The sequence below is a fragment of the Pteropus vampyrus genome, unplaced genomic scaffold (assembly GCF_000151845.1).
Source record: "Pteropus vampyrus isolate Shadow unplaced genomic scaffold, Pvam_2.0 Scaffold19, whole genome shotgun sequence".
Classification (NCBI taxonomy): Eukaryota; Metazoa; Chordata; class Mammalia; order Chiroptera; family Pteropodidae; genus Pteropus; species Pteropus vampyrus.
In genome coordinates this window covers 12,241,867-12,257,822 of record NW_011888800.1, presented here as the reverse complement: position 1 = coordinate 12,257,822, position 15,956 = coordinate 12,241,867, and the positions used below count along the sequence as shown (strand labels likewise).

At 36.3% G+C, this 15,956-nt stretch overlaps 1 protein-coding gene across 1 annotated transcript in view; it reads right to left on the bottom strand.

Annotated features, from left to right (window-relative positions):
- SLC12A1 (solute carrier family 12 member 1) overlaps window positions 1-15,956 on the bottom strand; it is an 80,074-nt gene that overhangs the window by 49,242 nt on the left and 14,876 nt on the right. The window contains exons 5-9 of the mRNA XM_011355175.1: window positions 13,805-13,944; window positions 11,679-11,789; window positions 9,661-9,772; window positions 7,987-8,114; window positions 2,171-2,255 (exon numbers count right to left, since the gene is read on the bottom strand). Of these exons, the coding sequence (XP_011353477.1) occupies window positions 2,171-2,255; window positions 7,987-8,114; window positions 9,661-9,772; window positions 11,679-11,789; window positions 13,805-13,944 (576 nt within the window). The remainder of the gene's footprint in view (window positions 1-2,170; window positions 2,256-7,986; window positions 8,115-9,660; window positions 9,773-11,678; window positions 11,790-13,804; window positions 13,945-15,956) is intronic.

Sequence of the window (15,956 nt, the reverse complement as noted above, 5' to 3'; positions counted from 1 at the left end):
CAAATAGGATTTATTTTCTCATCTATGAGAGAGTCAAGGGATGCAATATTGAATTTGAGTAATTAAGAGAACTGAGCTCTAGTTTAATGATATTCCTTGCATAATTTTAAATATTTATAATTCTACTTAATATACAATTTAATGGTTTAAATAATATCGAAACATTTCGGGATAAAATATGAAGACTTCTTACATAATATTAATGGCTAGATAATACTCTATCAAATATTTATCCCAGTTTATTCCATTATTTTCATACATTTGGGTATTTCTGTTATTTCTATTATAAACATTCTATAAACATCTTTGTGCATCATTTTTTCCCCTATATTTCAAAGTATTTCTCTAGGATAGTTTCCCAGAAATGCAGTTATGATGTTTTTAAAGACATTTGACCTACATTTTAATCACTGACATTTCCTATGAATTTTTCCAACTATAATCTCTGCCATTATGTATTTGATAAGATTATTGAAATATATGAACACAGGTGTGAAATACATATAAACTTTTCTGAACTACTTGAAGGATAAATACTTTACAAACTAATGCCAACCAATAAAACTCTTCATTTTGCTTTTTAAACTCCAGCCCTGGTGAGTTCTTATTCTTTGCTGGTAACTATACAAGAGATCCCAGCGACAGGTACTAATGAGCACCCTCAATTTTAGCCACAAATTTAAATTTTTTTACATCTTGGAAAGACTTAAAAATCATGGAATCTTCAAGTTAAAAGAACCACTTAAAACAATCAGTGTATAACCCTAAGAGGTAGCCTGTCAGCCTCAGCTTACCCACTTGGAATTATAAGTGTCGGTTACCAAGAAAAACTATCCACTCCAGACTTTACCTGTTTGCATTGTTCATTTATGTTTTAGCTGACTTTTCTAAGTCATGTATTTTAACTTCTGCATAATAGAACTCCCCACACAGCCATGTAGTCAAGCCATGAGCCATTATTTACACAAAGGACTGGCTATGGGCCTATCACTATCCTCCCACCTTGGAAAAGTATAGAAACAGATTTTTCTACTCCCAGGGCAAAAACTAAAAGAATCTTTGAAATCAGGTCTATAACTTTACTCATTCCTTCATTTTTACTTTGTGTGAGAAAGAAAATCACTTGGGAAATTAAAATTTAAGTGATTTCAATGTCATTTAAGAATATGTGGATTTACTAAAGCATTGGAATAAAATCTCTCTACATGTAGCTAAACTTGGAAATGCTACAACGATGCAGTTAACAACATTATCCAGTTTTCACAATTAAGGGGCAGTGAGAGATACAAGAATTTAGGTTGTTTTGCTTTTCTCTTTGGAAACCAACTCAAGATATATGTACTTTATAGTAAACAAGAGGATAACTGGGATGTGACTTTTGGTAAAATGGTCACCTTGGCTTCCGCAGTGGTTCAGCTTGGAGCTGTATTCCTGAATGTGTGCAGAAAAGAGTTTTTTTCTCTGAATGCTCTACATTTGCTCCTCTCCTATAATGGTACAAACATGAAGTGACCAACCCCCAGCCTGGAGGAGGTGTGGCTATAGGCAGCAGGTGGAACAAAAGTCAGTGTCAGAATAGCAGGAGAATCCACACGTTTTTTGCTCAGTGAGTACTATGGGGGCTGGTCACCCACTCTGCTGGTAGAGGGGTCTTATTCTGATTTCCTGCCTCTTAGTGACAGTGACATTTACATATTAGGGACAACAGCTCAAGGAGCAGACGCGGTCATCAATTCTCCATCTTTCTACTTTTTTAAGGCTTTCGTTGTTATTGTTGTTGGTGTTTTGTTTTATTTTGTTTTGTTTTGTTTTGTTTTGGGCTTCTTTCCTCTTGTTCTGTTCCTCATCTGCCTCATTAGGTCAAGGGAGGAGGAGGCTGGAAATGGTGGTTTTCTTGGCAGTGGGATTATCATCTAGAGTAGCAAAATGGGACCCTTTTGTGTTAGGCAAAATGACAATCTGATTACCTCTACTCTAGTCCTGACTCAGAGACACCCACGTTACATGTAGGTTAATTGCATTCAAACCCCTAGAGCACCTAAGAAGAGAATTAAAATTGCTTTCTTTTAAAAAACATTTTATTTATGTTCCATTGAAAGCCCACTAGACATGAAGATCTACTGGGCCCCTTGAAAATGTGGCATTCTTATACCAGACTTACACAGCTTACCTACACAAATAGCAACTCCTATGTAGGCAACGGTGGTAATGAAAATGGCCAGCATGGTTCCTCTGGGGATGGCATCTTGGGGATCCTTTGAAAAAACAATGCGGACGTACAAGGAGACAGGGTAGAATAAGAAACAGAGATCGCTTGGAGTTATTTCTGTATTTTCAAACTTTTAAGCCACCCTTCCTGAAGCACGTTCTAAAGAAGAGATCAAACAAGTGGCAAAATGGTGCACTCAAGTACTTTTGGGACAAGGATGAAATGCTTAGAGTGACAAAAGAAATCTGTAGAACTTTCCGCTGAATAGAGGAGATCTCTAATTGTCCAGGAGGGAGTTTTTATAGAAAAGTACACTAGTTAGTTCACTCACTAACACCTCTCTCTCTCTCCTTTATCTCTTGTGAATTTCATGCAGATTTACTAGACTTTAAATTATTAGGAGAAATATACAACCATACCCGGCACATTGATGATATTTCTCTGTGTGTATTTGTTTTGGACCTAGTAAGCTTAAGCTTGCCTTTTAAAAAAATCACTTTTGACTGAGCAAAAAGGATGATCTGCTAAATTCTCCAGTCTCTCAAATTTCCCATTTGGAATCTAGGTCAAGAATGACTGCAATGGGAGATATTTAATTTCCATAAGCGGGCATAAAGGAAGAGGCAGATTTAAGCTTATACCAGAAAATGGGCTTTTTTCTTGCTTATAAATATATATAAATTCATTGAGCTGAACTCACATCATATATAAATAAGTCTTTACATCCTATTTGGGGGGCTAAATCATATCATAATCAATTCCAAGCAGCATAACTTCTAAATAATTAAATAACAGGGATTATTAAAGATTTTAATGTAATCATCGCTTATACAGGACAGTGCCTGAGATATAGTCAGAGTCAATAAATATTGAATTGGGGAAAGCGCAATCTCAGTAGGTGTTAGTTCTCCCATCAGAGGACATGAGACTCATCAATACAAATAAGCAATCAATGCAGTGAAAGTGTGAGGTTGTTTTTGTTTGTTTGTTTTACCTTAAGTCTACTAATCAACTCCATTGGAAAGGTGAACTCATGGTGAATGGAGTCTCAACCTGACAGCTAAAAATGATAACTAAACCAAGCAAATTTGTCCCTACATGGGAGTAAGCCATGCCCACGGAGTCACTTTGTAATTACTAACCCCTTCCTATTCTTTTAGGAATATTTCCACACATGGTTTTTTCTATATATACATACCCAGCCTCTTTCTTCCAAGCTATTGTCTTCAAAAGTGAATGTGGCAAGTGTGTGAAATAGAGTAGAACTTAGAAGGAAGAAGACAATCATGGTCCCACTCCATCTCCCAATTCATGTTATATTTAAATATTTATTGTATTGATCAAGGATTTCTTGGAATCTGAGTGAAATGTGAAGCACTTATTTAAGTGGGAAGAAAGGAAATATATGTAAGGATAAGAGATGTGAAGATGGAAGACAGTCCTGTACCTAGAACACAAAAACTTAGTTTTTTTTAAAACTATCTGCTCAATGTCAAACTTGACTCATTATAAATCAGGAAGCCAATCTCTTAATGTATAATCATATATATGTATAATCATGTTGTCTGGTCTATACATTTTCCTTAGACAGGGTTTAGGATTTTAATAAATGCTTGGTTTTCATTCTAAAAGTTAATGTTCATCCTCCTAGTGGTAACCCCAAATCTAACATTCCTTCACCTTTCTTCATTAAATATTTTATTTTTTTTCAAGATGGAATACAAGCAATCTGTTAGATTGCTTTTTTGAAGGAAGTCAAATACATGCTAATTTTGCATCTCTGAAACTGCATCTTAACTCTCTTGATTAGACTTGGGTCACTCCCAAATCTTCTCCCAGGCACGTATATACAGATCATCAACAAGTGTGTTAACAAATAGAAGGTTCAGGATGAAACTTTGTAGCATCCCCTTGTGCCAACTCTCATGACTGTCACTGGCAGCCTAAAGTGTCATCTTGAGAGGGATGCTGAGGTTGTAAGCAAAGATAGCACCTTGCATATTCTTGTAGTGTGTAAAAAAATAAATGTTTACTAAGCCGAACTGAATCTGTTATGTTTTAGTCATTTCTAGTTTCACTCTTAGAAAAAAATAAGTACTAAAGTTTCCTGGCCATTTCCCAACCAGCTTTCACCCCTCGGTCCTTAATGTTAATTATTATCTTGAATTATTACTTCTTGAAGCATTCTCCTCCCTTGGCTTTTCTGATCCCACTCTCTTTTGGGTTCCCCTGCCTCTTAGACAGCTCTTTCTCTTTCTTCTTCATGGACTTCTTTTCCACCATCAACACTTTGAATGTCTGTTTCCTTGGGTGCTGCCTTCGTCCTCTTTTCTCCTCCCTCTTGCACAGACCTGGACGGACTCATCCATGCCATGGCTTCCAGCCCTGCCCTAGTTCCTTTCCAGAGCTCCAGACACATGAATCCAGCTACACACTAGACATCGCCACTCTGATGTCCTTCGGTCATTTCAACCTCAATGGCGAATTCTGAGTTTCTCTTTTTCTCATCTACTATACCATGGAATCAGTTCAGTATGCTGCAACCAACATTAAAAGAATACAGTAGAAGAGAACTAATATGAAAATAGCAGAAGGCTATTGATTATGATGTATAATGTTTTCTTACTGCATATCATAGTAAAAATAAACACCCATTTCATTTCCTCTCCTAATTCTAAGAAAAGCTGACCCCTTCGATCCATTTCCCCTGCCATAGCCTCAATTCAAGCCAGTGTCATCCCTTGTCCAGACTACTGTGATATCCTCTAACTCAGAGGTCCCTAACCCCCGGGCCACTGACCAGGTACTGGTCCGTGGCCTGTTAAGAACTCTACCATACAGCAGGAGGTGAGTGGCTGATGAGTGAACATTCATCTGTATTTGCAGCCACTCCTCAGTGCTAGCTTCACCACTTCAGCTTCACCTTAGACCATCAGACATTAGATTCTCATAGGAGCAGTGAACCCTGGTGCCAAAAAAGTTGAGAACTGCTGCTCTAACTGATCTTTTGCTTCTAGTTTCCTTTCTTATCACCCTCCACCCTCTAATCCATCCTTCACAAACTACTAGAAGCTTCTCTGTAACACACATGTCTAATCTTGATCTAACCTCTTCAGTGTCTCTAACTAATTTGGGGATAATATCCAAACTCCATTGCTTGTAGTTTAAAGGACTTCTGAGTTCTGTTTAATAGTATATAGTAGTGTATGTGATAAAAGTTAAGCTTAACTGTAAAATCACCAAAATATTTTTAAATGAAAGGAATCGAACTTTTTGCAACAATACTATGACAGCTTGTATTCTGAAAATCATGACAAGATATCCTCTGCATTTTCTTTCCATGTAATCTCAAAATCATAGTACAGATTGATAGATAGAGATTAGAGATTTCATAGTACAGATTGATAGATAAGTAAAATACTTTCATAGTACAGATTGATAGATAAGTAAAATACTTTACTAACATAGTACAGATTGATAGATAAGTAAAATACTTTACTAACATGGCACCCCAAAATCAAGTTAGCATTTATCTTGGGAGAAATGGTAAGTTTTGCCTTTTTAGATAGAGATATTGTCTAGTTCTTTGCTTACTCTCAGAGTACCTAAGACACATAGAAGATCCTTTATAAGTACGTTTATTAATATATCGATGAAAATATTTTACTTGTGTGCCTCACTCTGAACATAAAATAATTTTCATCAGCTGGATCTTTCTCTGTGCCTCTTTATACTCCATGCCATCTGTTCCAACCCTCCCTGTCTTCAACGTTCTATTGATGAACTCCTATACATCCCTTGAAATATGAATTGAGTGTCTCCTTCTCTGAAAGGCTTCCCTTACTTCTTTGGAGATAGACAATTACTGTTTCTTCTTTCTCTTGCACGTGATCTGTTTTTTGCTTCTTATGACTCAATTAGAGTAGACCATTACCTGTTCATGGGAAGGATTGAGCTTTTTTTTCCCTCCCCAGTGCCTGGTGTAAGAAGACACTCAGTAAGTGCTGGCCGAGTTGAACTGACTTCTACACATCTAACTCTAAATTGTCTTTAAGGAATCTAAGAAAAGCACAATATTCTTTAAATTAAATGTGTGCTTACAGTTTGCAGAAATTTAAATCAGTGACAGCTAATACTTTCCCAAATCTGAGAAATGGGAAGCTCAACATCCATAACTAAATTTCATTAAACAGTTATACTACTTGAATCATTTTGAACAAGTTACTTCTTTTTTCTGAACTTCAGTCTAATCTTTTCTTAGGCTCAAGAATTTACCATGGCACTGTAGTCCTTAATGTAACAAATCTAAATGCCTTTGTTCATTCATTTGATAAATATCTATTGAATCCTTACTAGCTCCAAGGATACAGAAATGAACAAAACCAAAGGCAAAGTTCCCATTTCACAGAGTTATATTATAGGGCAAACACCTCTCACCAGCAGCAGCTGTTTTTCTTTGCCTTATAAGATTATCCAGCTTCACGAGGGCTTCTCCAGTTAAACTGTGAGAGATTCTTTACTGTTTCCAGTTTCCCCGTGCCTGATTGTTCTTTTGTCCTTTCTCCTTGTAATATACTTTTTCGCAAATAGTCAGTTCTTAGCCTTTGCTTTCAGTTCATACTCAAAACTTAACTTCCTTGAAGAAATAATCCTTAACTTAATTATTTGTTCATTATTTTTATTTCACAATCTATTTGAACAATACATACGGTTTTCATTTATTTATATCTCTTGATGGCTCCCGTAAATGTTTCTGTCTTCCGAAGTAGATTATAAATTTATTGAGGTAAAACCTGTGTCTTTTACTTTTTTATGTGTGTGATGGAAACTGCTTATTATTTTAAAATATACATTCTCACTTTCCTCCTTTTAATACCAGAATCCTCTAAAATTATATCTAGGCACATGGCTGCCCAGCTAGAGACTACATTTCTCAGCCGTCTATGCAATGAGGTAAGGTCTCAGACTAAATTCTGGAAAATGGAATGTCAGTAAAAGCGATACATGCGAGGTCCAGGAATTGTTTATATTCTGCTTCCCCTTATTTCCCTTTCCTATGGACTAGACTGTGATCTTGGAAGTAATCAGTCATCTTGGACCTTGAGGGCAAACCCCAAGTGAATGGTAAAACAAAGAAGGTTTTCTGGGTTCCTGGGCTACTTTTTGGGGTGATCTTTTTTATTCCACTGGATGGTCATGAGCTTGAATTTTTATGTACTAGAAAAACAAACTTCTATCTTGTTTAGGTCACGGTTACTGGTCTTATATAAAACATTCAAACCAATATCCTAACTAATACAATGCTCCTTACAGTATTTAACATAGAATAATAGGAGCAAGTGCTAGTAAACACCTATCGAGTGAGTGAATGCATTTCTGAATTTAATGATATAAGTGTTCAGTAATAAAGAATTTTTTTGTCTTTGTTATTTCTTGAATGTTCCATGTTCTTGTTCACTGTGTTTAAAAGAGAAAGGGTAGCTCTGATATTTTTCACTGAACTATGCTCATTTTGTTGGAAATGTGACACGCTGTCATTATACTCTGCCCTTCTGATATAACTGAATAAGACTTTTGGAAGAACTATCTGGTATAGGGTAGTTTGGCATTAAAATTTGGCATAAAAAGAGAATTTTTAAGTAATCAAGAAAGTTAATAGAAATCTTATAGTTTTGAAATATGTAGAAAAGCATGGTCATTGTCAAGTTCTTGTTTTGCCCAACGACTGTTGGGCAACTACCACACACAATACTATAAAAGCAGAGAAAACAACATACCTCCAAATCTCCAGAGATGTTGGCACCTGCAAGAATCCCAGTAGCTGCTGGGAAAAAAATGGCAAAGACAGAGAAGAAGCCTTCACCTTTAGTGAAGCGTGGCCCAAAGTTTTCTGCAAATATTGATGCTGCAACACAAATAATGAGAAAATAATCATGTAAACTTTCTTCACAGAGTAGGAGATAAAATTACCTTTGGCTTCTAGAGCCTTAAATTCAAATAGGCTCCTATAATCTAAACAGAATGGACTCAAATATGCTGGAGTACTTCTGATAAACCTTATGCTAATATTTGTCGAAGTTCAAAAAATATATCCCAAGGTTTAAGAGCTCTAGGAAAGAGCTCTGAAAAATCAATAAATTTTGTGCCAGTGGAGACCCAGGCCACCTGACTTCTTTAAATTTGGAAGATTAAAAAAGGAGGAAATGGAGAATTCTCTCATAATCATACTGGCAGACTCACAGATATACTACACACGTACACTGTCCTATATACATACAACTACGTTATCACATGCATAAATACCTTAACCAACACACTGCTTTTCTATGTTTTTCTTTAATCTCAAGAGAACCTTGTCAGTGAGACTACCTTACAAATTTTGCTACTAAAATTCTAACTTCTACACTCCTTGCTCCCAGAGATTGAATCCTAAATCTTTATACCAAATTCTCATATATGGGAGAATAATACTGTGAAGAGATTTGGTCATAAAATAATACTACCCCACAGGTTGTCACCAAATTATTTAAATGAAATAAAATCTAGATGAAAAAAAAAGAAAGAAAAAGGAAGTAAGAAAAAGAGAGAAAAATGTGAACAAAAGAATCCTGAATAACACAAAAATTAGGAAAAAAATTTATATCATCAGAAAACATACAACAGGAGGTGGAAGAAGGGAAAAGAATAGAAAAAGGAAATTAATTAACATGCAAAGCAAACAATACAATCTTTACAAAAAAAAGAACCAGAAAGGAAGAGGTGATATGATATAAAAAGGAAATGAATACTGACAGGTGAGTAAATAAAGAGAAATATTCTTTAAATCTCAGCAGTGGATTCTTGAGTAAGCTAGAGTAGAAAGTTAGGAAAGAGTGGACGGGTGGCGTAGAACAGGGGAGAGAAGTCATATTTCATGCTCACTGACATTATCACAGGATGCTACACTAAGGAACTTCTACAGTCTTTTATGCCTGAAAACCTGGCAGTGATGCTTAACTAAGCAATGCTTTAAAAAAGCAAGAAGCAAAAATGTCTAGGAGGAAAATATGACACTGTTTGGCTTTAGTGCTCTCAGTGGTTGAACAACTGATGTGAGCTTTCTTCTCTTTCCTTGCAGGTGCACTCCGTTTCTACTCTTTTGACAGCAAGAACAATTTGTGTAACACTTTGTTTTCAAAACACTTTTACATTCACTATCTTAAAAATCTCCTCAGGAAGTTACTATGATCATGCACAGCTTACCAGGAAAATCTGAGACCCAAACATGTTAGGTGACCTGTCGAGCTGGGAAGCAGTAGGGTTGCTACTCACTCGAGCTCTCCTGAATCGAACCTCAAGCTCTTCCCTGGCTCACACTGGAAATCCAAGGCTGGTGTGGGGGTCACAGGAATGGTGATGGGGCAAGCAATAGGGAGCCATTGATTGCAGAGCAACTTATTTGTCACACATACCTTGGTAATTAAAGAAACCTCTGGACTTCTTCTCATTGTTGGATGGAATGACAGTCCCAATGAAGAAGTTTGCAATAGCAATAAGAAGAATGATCAGAAGGATCACTTGAGCCTGGAATGGCAAAGTAAAAAGAGACCAAATTAGATTTATTTAATAAATTTTACATAATTATAAAAGTTACATGTTTACTGAAGAAAGACTGATTACTCCAGTTAAGATTCTACTACCCAGATTAGGTAATACCTGTGTCCTTATGGAATGGCATCTTAATAAGCCTTATTTGATGTGAGTGTAGATGTTGCATTTTCCATGGGAGCACGTGCTTCGGAACTTGACATTACAAAAACATTCCAAGTACTAGATAGGTAACTAACTGCAGTGTCCTTGGAATATAAACAGAGCCCAAAGTTTTAACACTGAAAGAGTTTATTTCCTTTTCAGGCAGAGCACCATGGATTCCTCCCCTTCCCAGTACTAACTGCAGGAGTATTGAGAACACAGAATGACTCAAAAATTCTCCTGACACTTAGTGCATTTGATGTTGGGCTGCTAACGTGTGCCCAGCAAAAGTGGTATGCAATATTGACCAGTCGAACTGTCTTTCTTTGATTCTCCATATATTTTGTGGTGTTTTTTGGGTGCTTGGCTTCCTCTGTGTTGTTAAGAAGGCACTTCTCCTACTCTTTGCATAATTGTTTCCTTCCTCTCATTTTTAACTCTTAGTTACCTCCTCAGATAGGCCTTTCTTGACCACTAAATCTAAATAATAACAGCTTATGTTCACCAAGGGCTTACAATATAATAGATGCAGATTTAACTTTACCAGTATTCTTTCAGATAAATAATACCACCAGGAACCATATGAAGTAGATAATATTATTATCATCATTTTAAAGATAAAGAAACTGAGGCACAGATAGTTAAAAAATTTACTAAAAGTCATTATAGATTTAAACCAGGTTCAAGTCCAGGCATCCTAATGGCGGAGCTAGAGCTTTAAATTCTACCCTGTACTGCCATGAAACTACATTACCTCCCTCAGGGAATAAAGTCATCAAAAGTAGATTCTCCATTATTTTCTTTCGCAGAATCCTGTTTATTTTCTTCATAGCACTTTTACAATTTACCGTTTTACATTTACTTATTTATCTACTTGATTACTACTCATATCCTCATAGACCATATGTTCAAGTAGGGTAGAAATTGTATGTGCCTGTATTATTCACAACTAAATATCTAGTGCCTAGAACAATGCCTAGCACATGTAGGCACTTAATCAATTTTTGTTTAATGTGTGAATGCATAATCCATAAGAGAGTGCCATGTAGGAATGTTTCCTATTGCCTTTTATAAGTGGAAGCCTTTGGCCATCTTTCCACTTCTGGTGACCACTTCAGACCTAGTTTCTACATCTCTAGGCACATAGTATCAGTTTCAATTGTGCCAGTCACTATAGAGAGTTACAAAGCAGGCAAAAGACATGCTCCCCATCATTCAGAAATTTACTAGTTATTTTACTACTAGTTAAATCCAGATATTCTTTAGTTCCACAGCTTATAATGTCTTCAAATTTGCTGTTGAAGTACTGGCTTTTAGAGGAGAATGATAGTTTCTGCATCTATCATCTCCTAACACACTTGTTATTTCTTTTGGGTTTCAGCACCTACAGCCACCTTGAAAGGGGACACCAGGGTATAACTGAGAGAGACAGGCTTCCAGCATGTACCGCTGTTATGATCATAAGGGGTCCGTGTGAGGCGAAGACAGCAACCTTGGTGGTTTTGTCACTGTGATGATAACATAAAGAAGAACAAAGCACAGGTCTGATCATGTGACACATGTGCTGTGTGTGAGTCATGACTGCCTGGACCTCATGCTTTGAGGGCTTGGTGTTCCACCTGCAACTTTTCCATAGCAAGTAATAACAGCAGTTCTCTTTGGGTATGAGGTTTCTTCTATCCCCGCAATTTGTTTAGAACCTGATCAATAGTTGTTGACCTCATTTTGAGAAACTCACCTTTGCTTCCCATTCCATTCCAGCTACTGAAATTCCTAAAAGAATGACCACTGTGATGGAGCCTATTATCCGGATGTCATTGGTTGGATCTACCATCATTGAATCACTCTCCTGGAAAAAAAATTTACAAAAATGGTTAGAGATGGAGCTTTTTTAAAAAAATTTATTTTATTATTAGTTTTAAGAACAAATTACATTGGTTAAACATTTATATAGTTTATAAAACAACCCCTCTAATTTCTCTTTCTCTCCTCTGGCCCTCCACCTAGCCATTTCATTAATGCTAACTGCATTCCCTCTACCGTGCTCCCCATCCCCATGACCATCTATCAACTACTAATTTATACTTTTTTAACCCTTCACCCCATTATCTCAGTCCCCCAACCCCCCTTCTTTCTGGCTGCCGATGGAACTTTTTTTTCTCCCTGCATACCTTATTGTAGCATTTAATAGTAAAAAGTGATACTGTGAATGTCTGGGGACATGTAAGATAATAGAAAAATAAAATGCTCATAAATTTGAGAAAATGAAGAAACTAACATTATTTTCTCCTATGATAATAGGCCTCTGATAGCCAAGGTTAGGAGTTGGAAATATTAGAGATTCATTCTAGTCAAAGCTTTTGAAGCTATTGTAGCACTAAGTAAAAGTATGTGTCCATACACATATCATGTTTTGTTTTGGAAGAATGATGAGTTATTTTTGTGTGTCAAGGAAATCTTAGAGGAACAAAAATGGGTGGGTTTCCAATATGAATATTGGAAAATAAATATTGGAAAATCAATTAAAGAATAAACTACACAAACCAGATAATGCATCTCTTTAAGATAACATACCTTGTGAACTATATAATCCACTCATTTATTCATCTAATTTTTAAATGGAGGTACTGTTACCAATTGAATTCAGTGAATGCTATCACTACTACAAAAGGAAGAGTACAAATGTTAGTTTGTGTACCAGCTAATTTACATGCTGAGATATAAACCATCTAGATGGGGCACCAAAGCTAGAAAACATCTAGTTTTCTGCAGTGAGTTATTCTAATGTTCGAACTTTCTTTCCCTTTGGAAATCTATAACCATAATAGTAATATAGTAGCGCCCCCTTATCTGCCGTTTTGCTTTCTGAGATTTGAGTTACTCATGGTCAATAGTGGTTCAAAATATTAAATAGAAAATTTCAGAAATAAATAATTCAGAAGTTTTAAATTTAGTCCCATTTCGAGTAGAGTGATGAAATCTCATACTGTTCTACTCTGTTCTGCCCAGGACATAAATCATCCTTTTGTCCAGTTTGTCCACATTGTATATGCTACCCACCTGTTAGTCACTTAGTAGCCTTCTCAGTTATGAGGTCAACTGTCATGGTGTCACAGTGCTTGTGTTCAAGTAACTCTTATTTTACTTAATAATGGCCCCAAAGCACAAGAGTAATGGTGCTGGCAATTTAGATATACCAAAGAGAAACCGTAAAGTGCTTCCCTTAAGTGAACATGTAAGTATGGTACAATAAGATATTTTGGGAGAGAGAGACCACATTCACGTAACTTTTATTACAATATATTGTTATAATTGTTCTTTTTATTAATAGTTATTGCTGTTAATCTCTTACTGTGCTTAATTTGTAAATTAAACTTTATCATAGGTATGTGTGTACAGGAAAAAACAAAAAAAAAACATAAATATGTAGGGTTCAGTACTGTCTGCAGTTTCAGGCATCTACCAGGGGTCTTGGAGCTTATCGTTTGTGGATAAAGGGGAATTATAGAATTACGGCTGATAATAATACTCATTATTTATCTGTTTTGTATTTCATATAAATAATTTTATTTGATCAGTACCAAGTTTCTATGAAACACATAGAATAGTATTATTAGCCCATAGTATGGATTTGGAAAACAGATTTCAGACGAATAGAGCGACTGGTCCAAAATCTCTCAGCTGGTAAATGTGAGAGCCAGAATTCCAAGCCATTTCTAATGCCAAGTCTAAGGCTCTTTCAGCTTCCACATTCTGCAGAATAAATCTACTTCCTCTCATCTCGCCATAATGATATGCCCTAGTGCCCTGAAAAAACAAATTGAATCAAATTATTTGCTTGGCTGAAGAAAAGCTTTTACTTACCTTAAGAAGGTCTACCACAGTCTCAGCAAATCCTACCACATACATAGCAACAGCCACTGCATTGGCAAAAGCAAAGATCAAGCCTATAGACCCACCGAACTCGGGCCCTAAGCTTCTGGAAATAAGATAGTAAGCCCCACCTAAAACAAGAAATGAACATACTTTACATTGAGGAACAGTGAAGGGATTTAGCTTATAAAACCAAATTATTTTGAACATCTGAGAACATTTGAAATATTAATTATTCTAATAAAAATATTATAAATTTCTAATAATTTTAGGAATCTTGTGCAACCTTAAGGAATAACTTAGCCCTTGTTCATTTTCTGTTCATTTTCTATAATCTACAATAGAACTTTCCTGACTTAATAAAATCCAATTTATTGAAACCTAATCATATAAATGCTACAAATAAGAATATTGCAAACTTTACCAAAAAAATATAAGAAAGAAAAAACTTTGTTCTGTAAAAAAAAAAAATCACTGGAGAGTTCAAATCAAAAAAAGTAAAAGAAAATTTTATATCTTAAATTTCCAGAAGTAGGCAGGCCTAGGCAGAAAATGAAGTGGGTGAAGTTTATCATTGTTATACTAATTTCTTTTCTGGTATACATTTGCTATATAAAAAAAGATATCTGTATAGTGCTATATATTATCCACTCCTTGGTTATTGCCAAATACCCATTTGTATATGAAGGTGGCAAATAGGAAGAAAAGAGAGGGAGAGCTTGGAACGATTGTCTCTCCTCTGGACCTTGAAAAGGTAGTTTTACATATGGTTGTGTGCTTCTGTGAACATAAAGGAGTGAGCTGGACAAATTAACCGCCTAGAGGATACTGAGAGTAGATTGATGAAGGTAAAAAAGACTAGACATTGAGAGGCCTAGATGTTGAGAAGAAAACTAGATGTTTCCTTTGTCCATATTACATTAAATAAATGAGCTAGCCAGTTACTTAGAGTTGATCAAAATAGAGACAGGTAGGAATTGTGAAAGGAGGCATGCTATGTGTAGGATGGCATTTTAGAAGGTCTTGGGTAGGGAGACCTGGATAAGGTATCTGAGCAGAGACCCGAGGAGCCAAAGCAGAGTAAGAGAGAGGAAGAAAGGAAGTTTAAACAATGATGAACTTCACACACTTTATTTTCTGCTTAGGTCTGCTTGTTCCTAGATGATTCGAAAGAAACTCTTCGTTTTGTTTGTTTTTATTTTCTTTTAAAGCCTTTTCTCATGGCTATTGGCCAATGGGAGCATAGTGTTGTGGGGAACTCTGAGGACTTACTGAGCAGAAAGTATCAGCAGTGTCAGCTGGGGCACTGGAAGGGACCTGGGAGAGAGACAGCAGGGCTTGTTCAAGGCACAAAGAAATGCCTTCTTTCTAGACACCTGGTCACTCTCTACTTTATAAGCGTGTTTAATCATAGGAAATGGGTCAAAAAAAAATCTTTTCTGGAGATCTCTTAATTTTAGTTGAGAAGAATTTTGCCTTACTCCTTAAATTTTGGGTTATTTTGTTTTGTTTTAAGGCTTTAGGGACTAATTATCAATACATAGTTCTTACTTCCAACATTAAACCAACTCTAAACATAACTGCATAACCAGAGTTTGTAGTCATAAGTAAATGAATGGGCTCACCTCCTCTTACAACTCCATTTGTGCAAATAGCTGACATAGAAATACCTGTGAGTGTTGTCACTACCACACTCAGGCCAATGACGATCACTCCGAGACCTGCAAAATTCCCCAAGAAAAGTGTTTGGTTCTAGACGTCACCAGTGCTTCAGGAGACAGCAGTCTGAATCTTGTCACAGAGGATCAGTCTCCCCATGAAAAACCTGAAATGTTCTAAAAGATCCCATTCCACGAAGGACTAGGAAGCACCTGAAATGTACTAAACTTTAAAACTGAGGCCATGTCCAGCGGTCATTTTCCAAGAAACACCAATGAGAGGAGTACAGACTAGCCTGAAAAATAAAATGTTTACCGAAGGAATGTGAAAATCTGGAAACCATAACCTGCAATACGCCAGAGAAATCCATTAGAAAAGAGACCGCAGCTGACCAAAGTAGTCCAGGACTGTACTCACAGTACCTTATGTTTCCTTCTGCATCCAGCTCATCCAAAGCGTTAGCCAGACTTCAAGAACAGTGGGC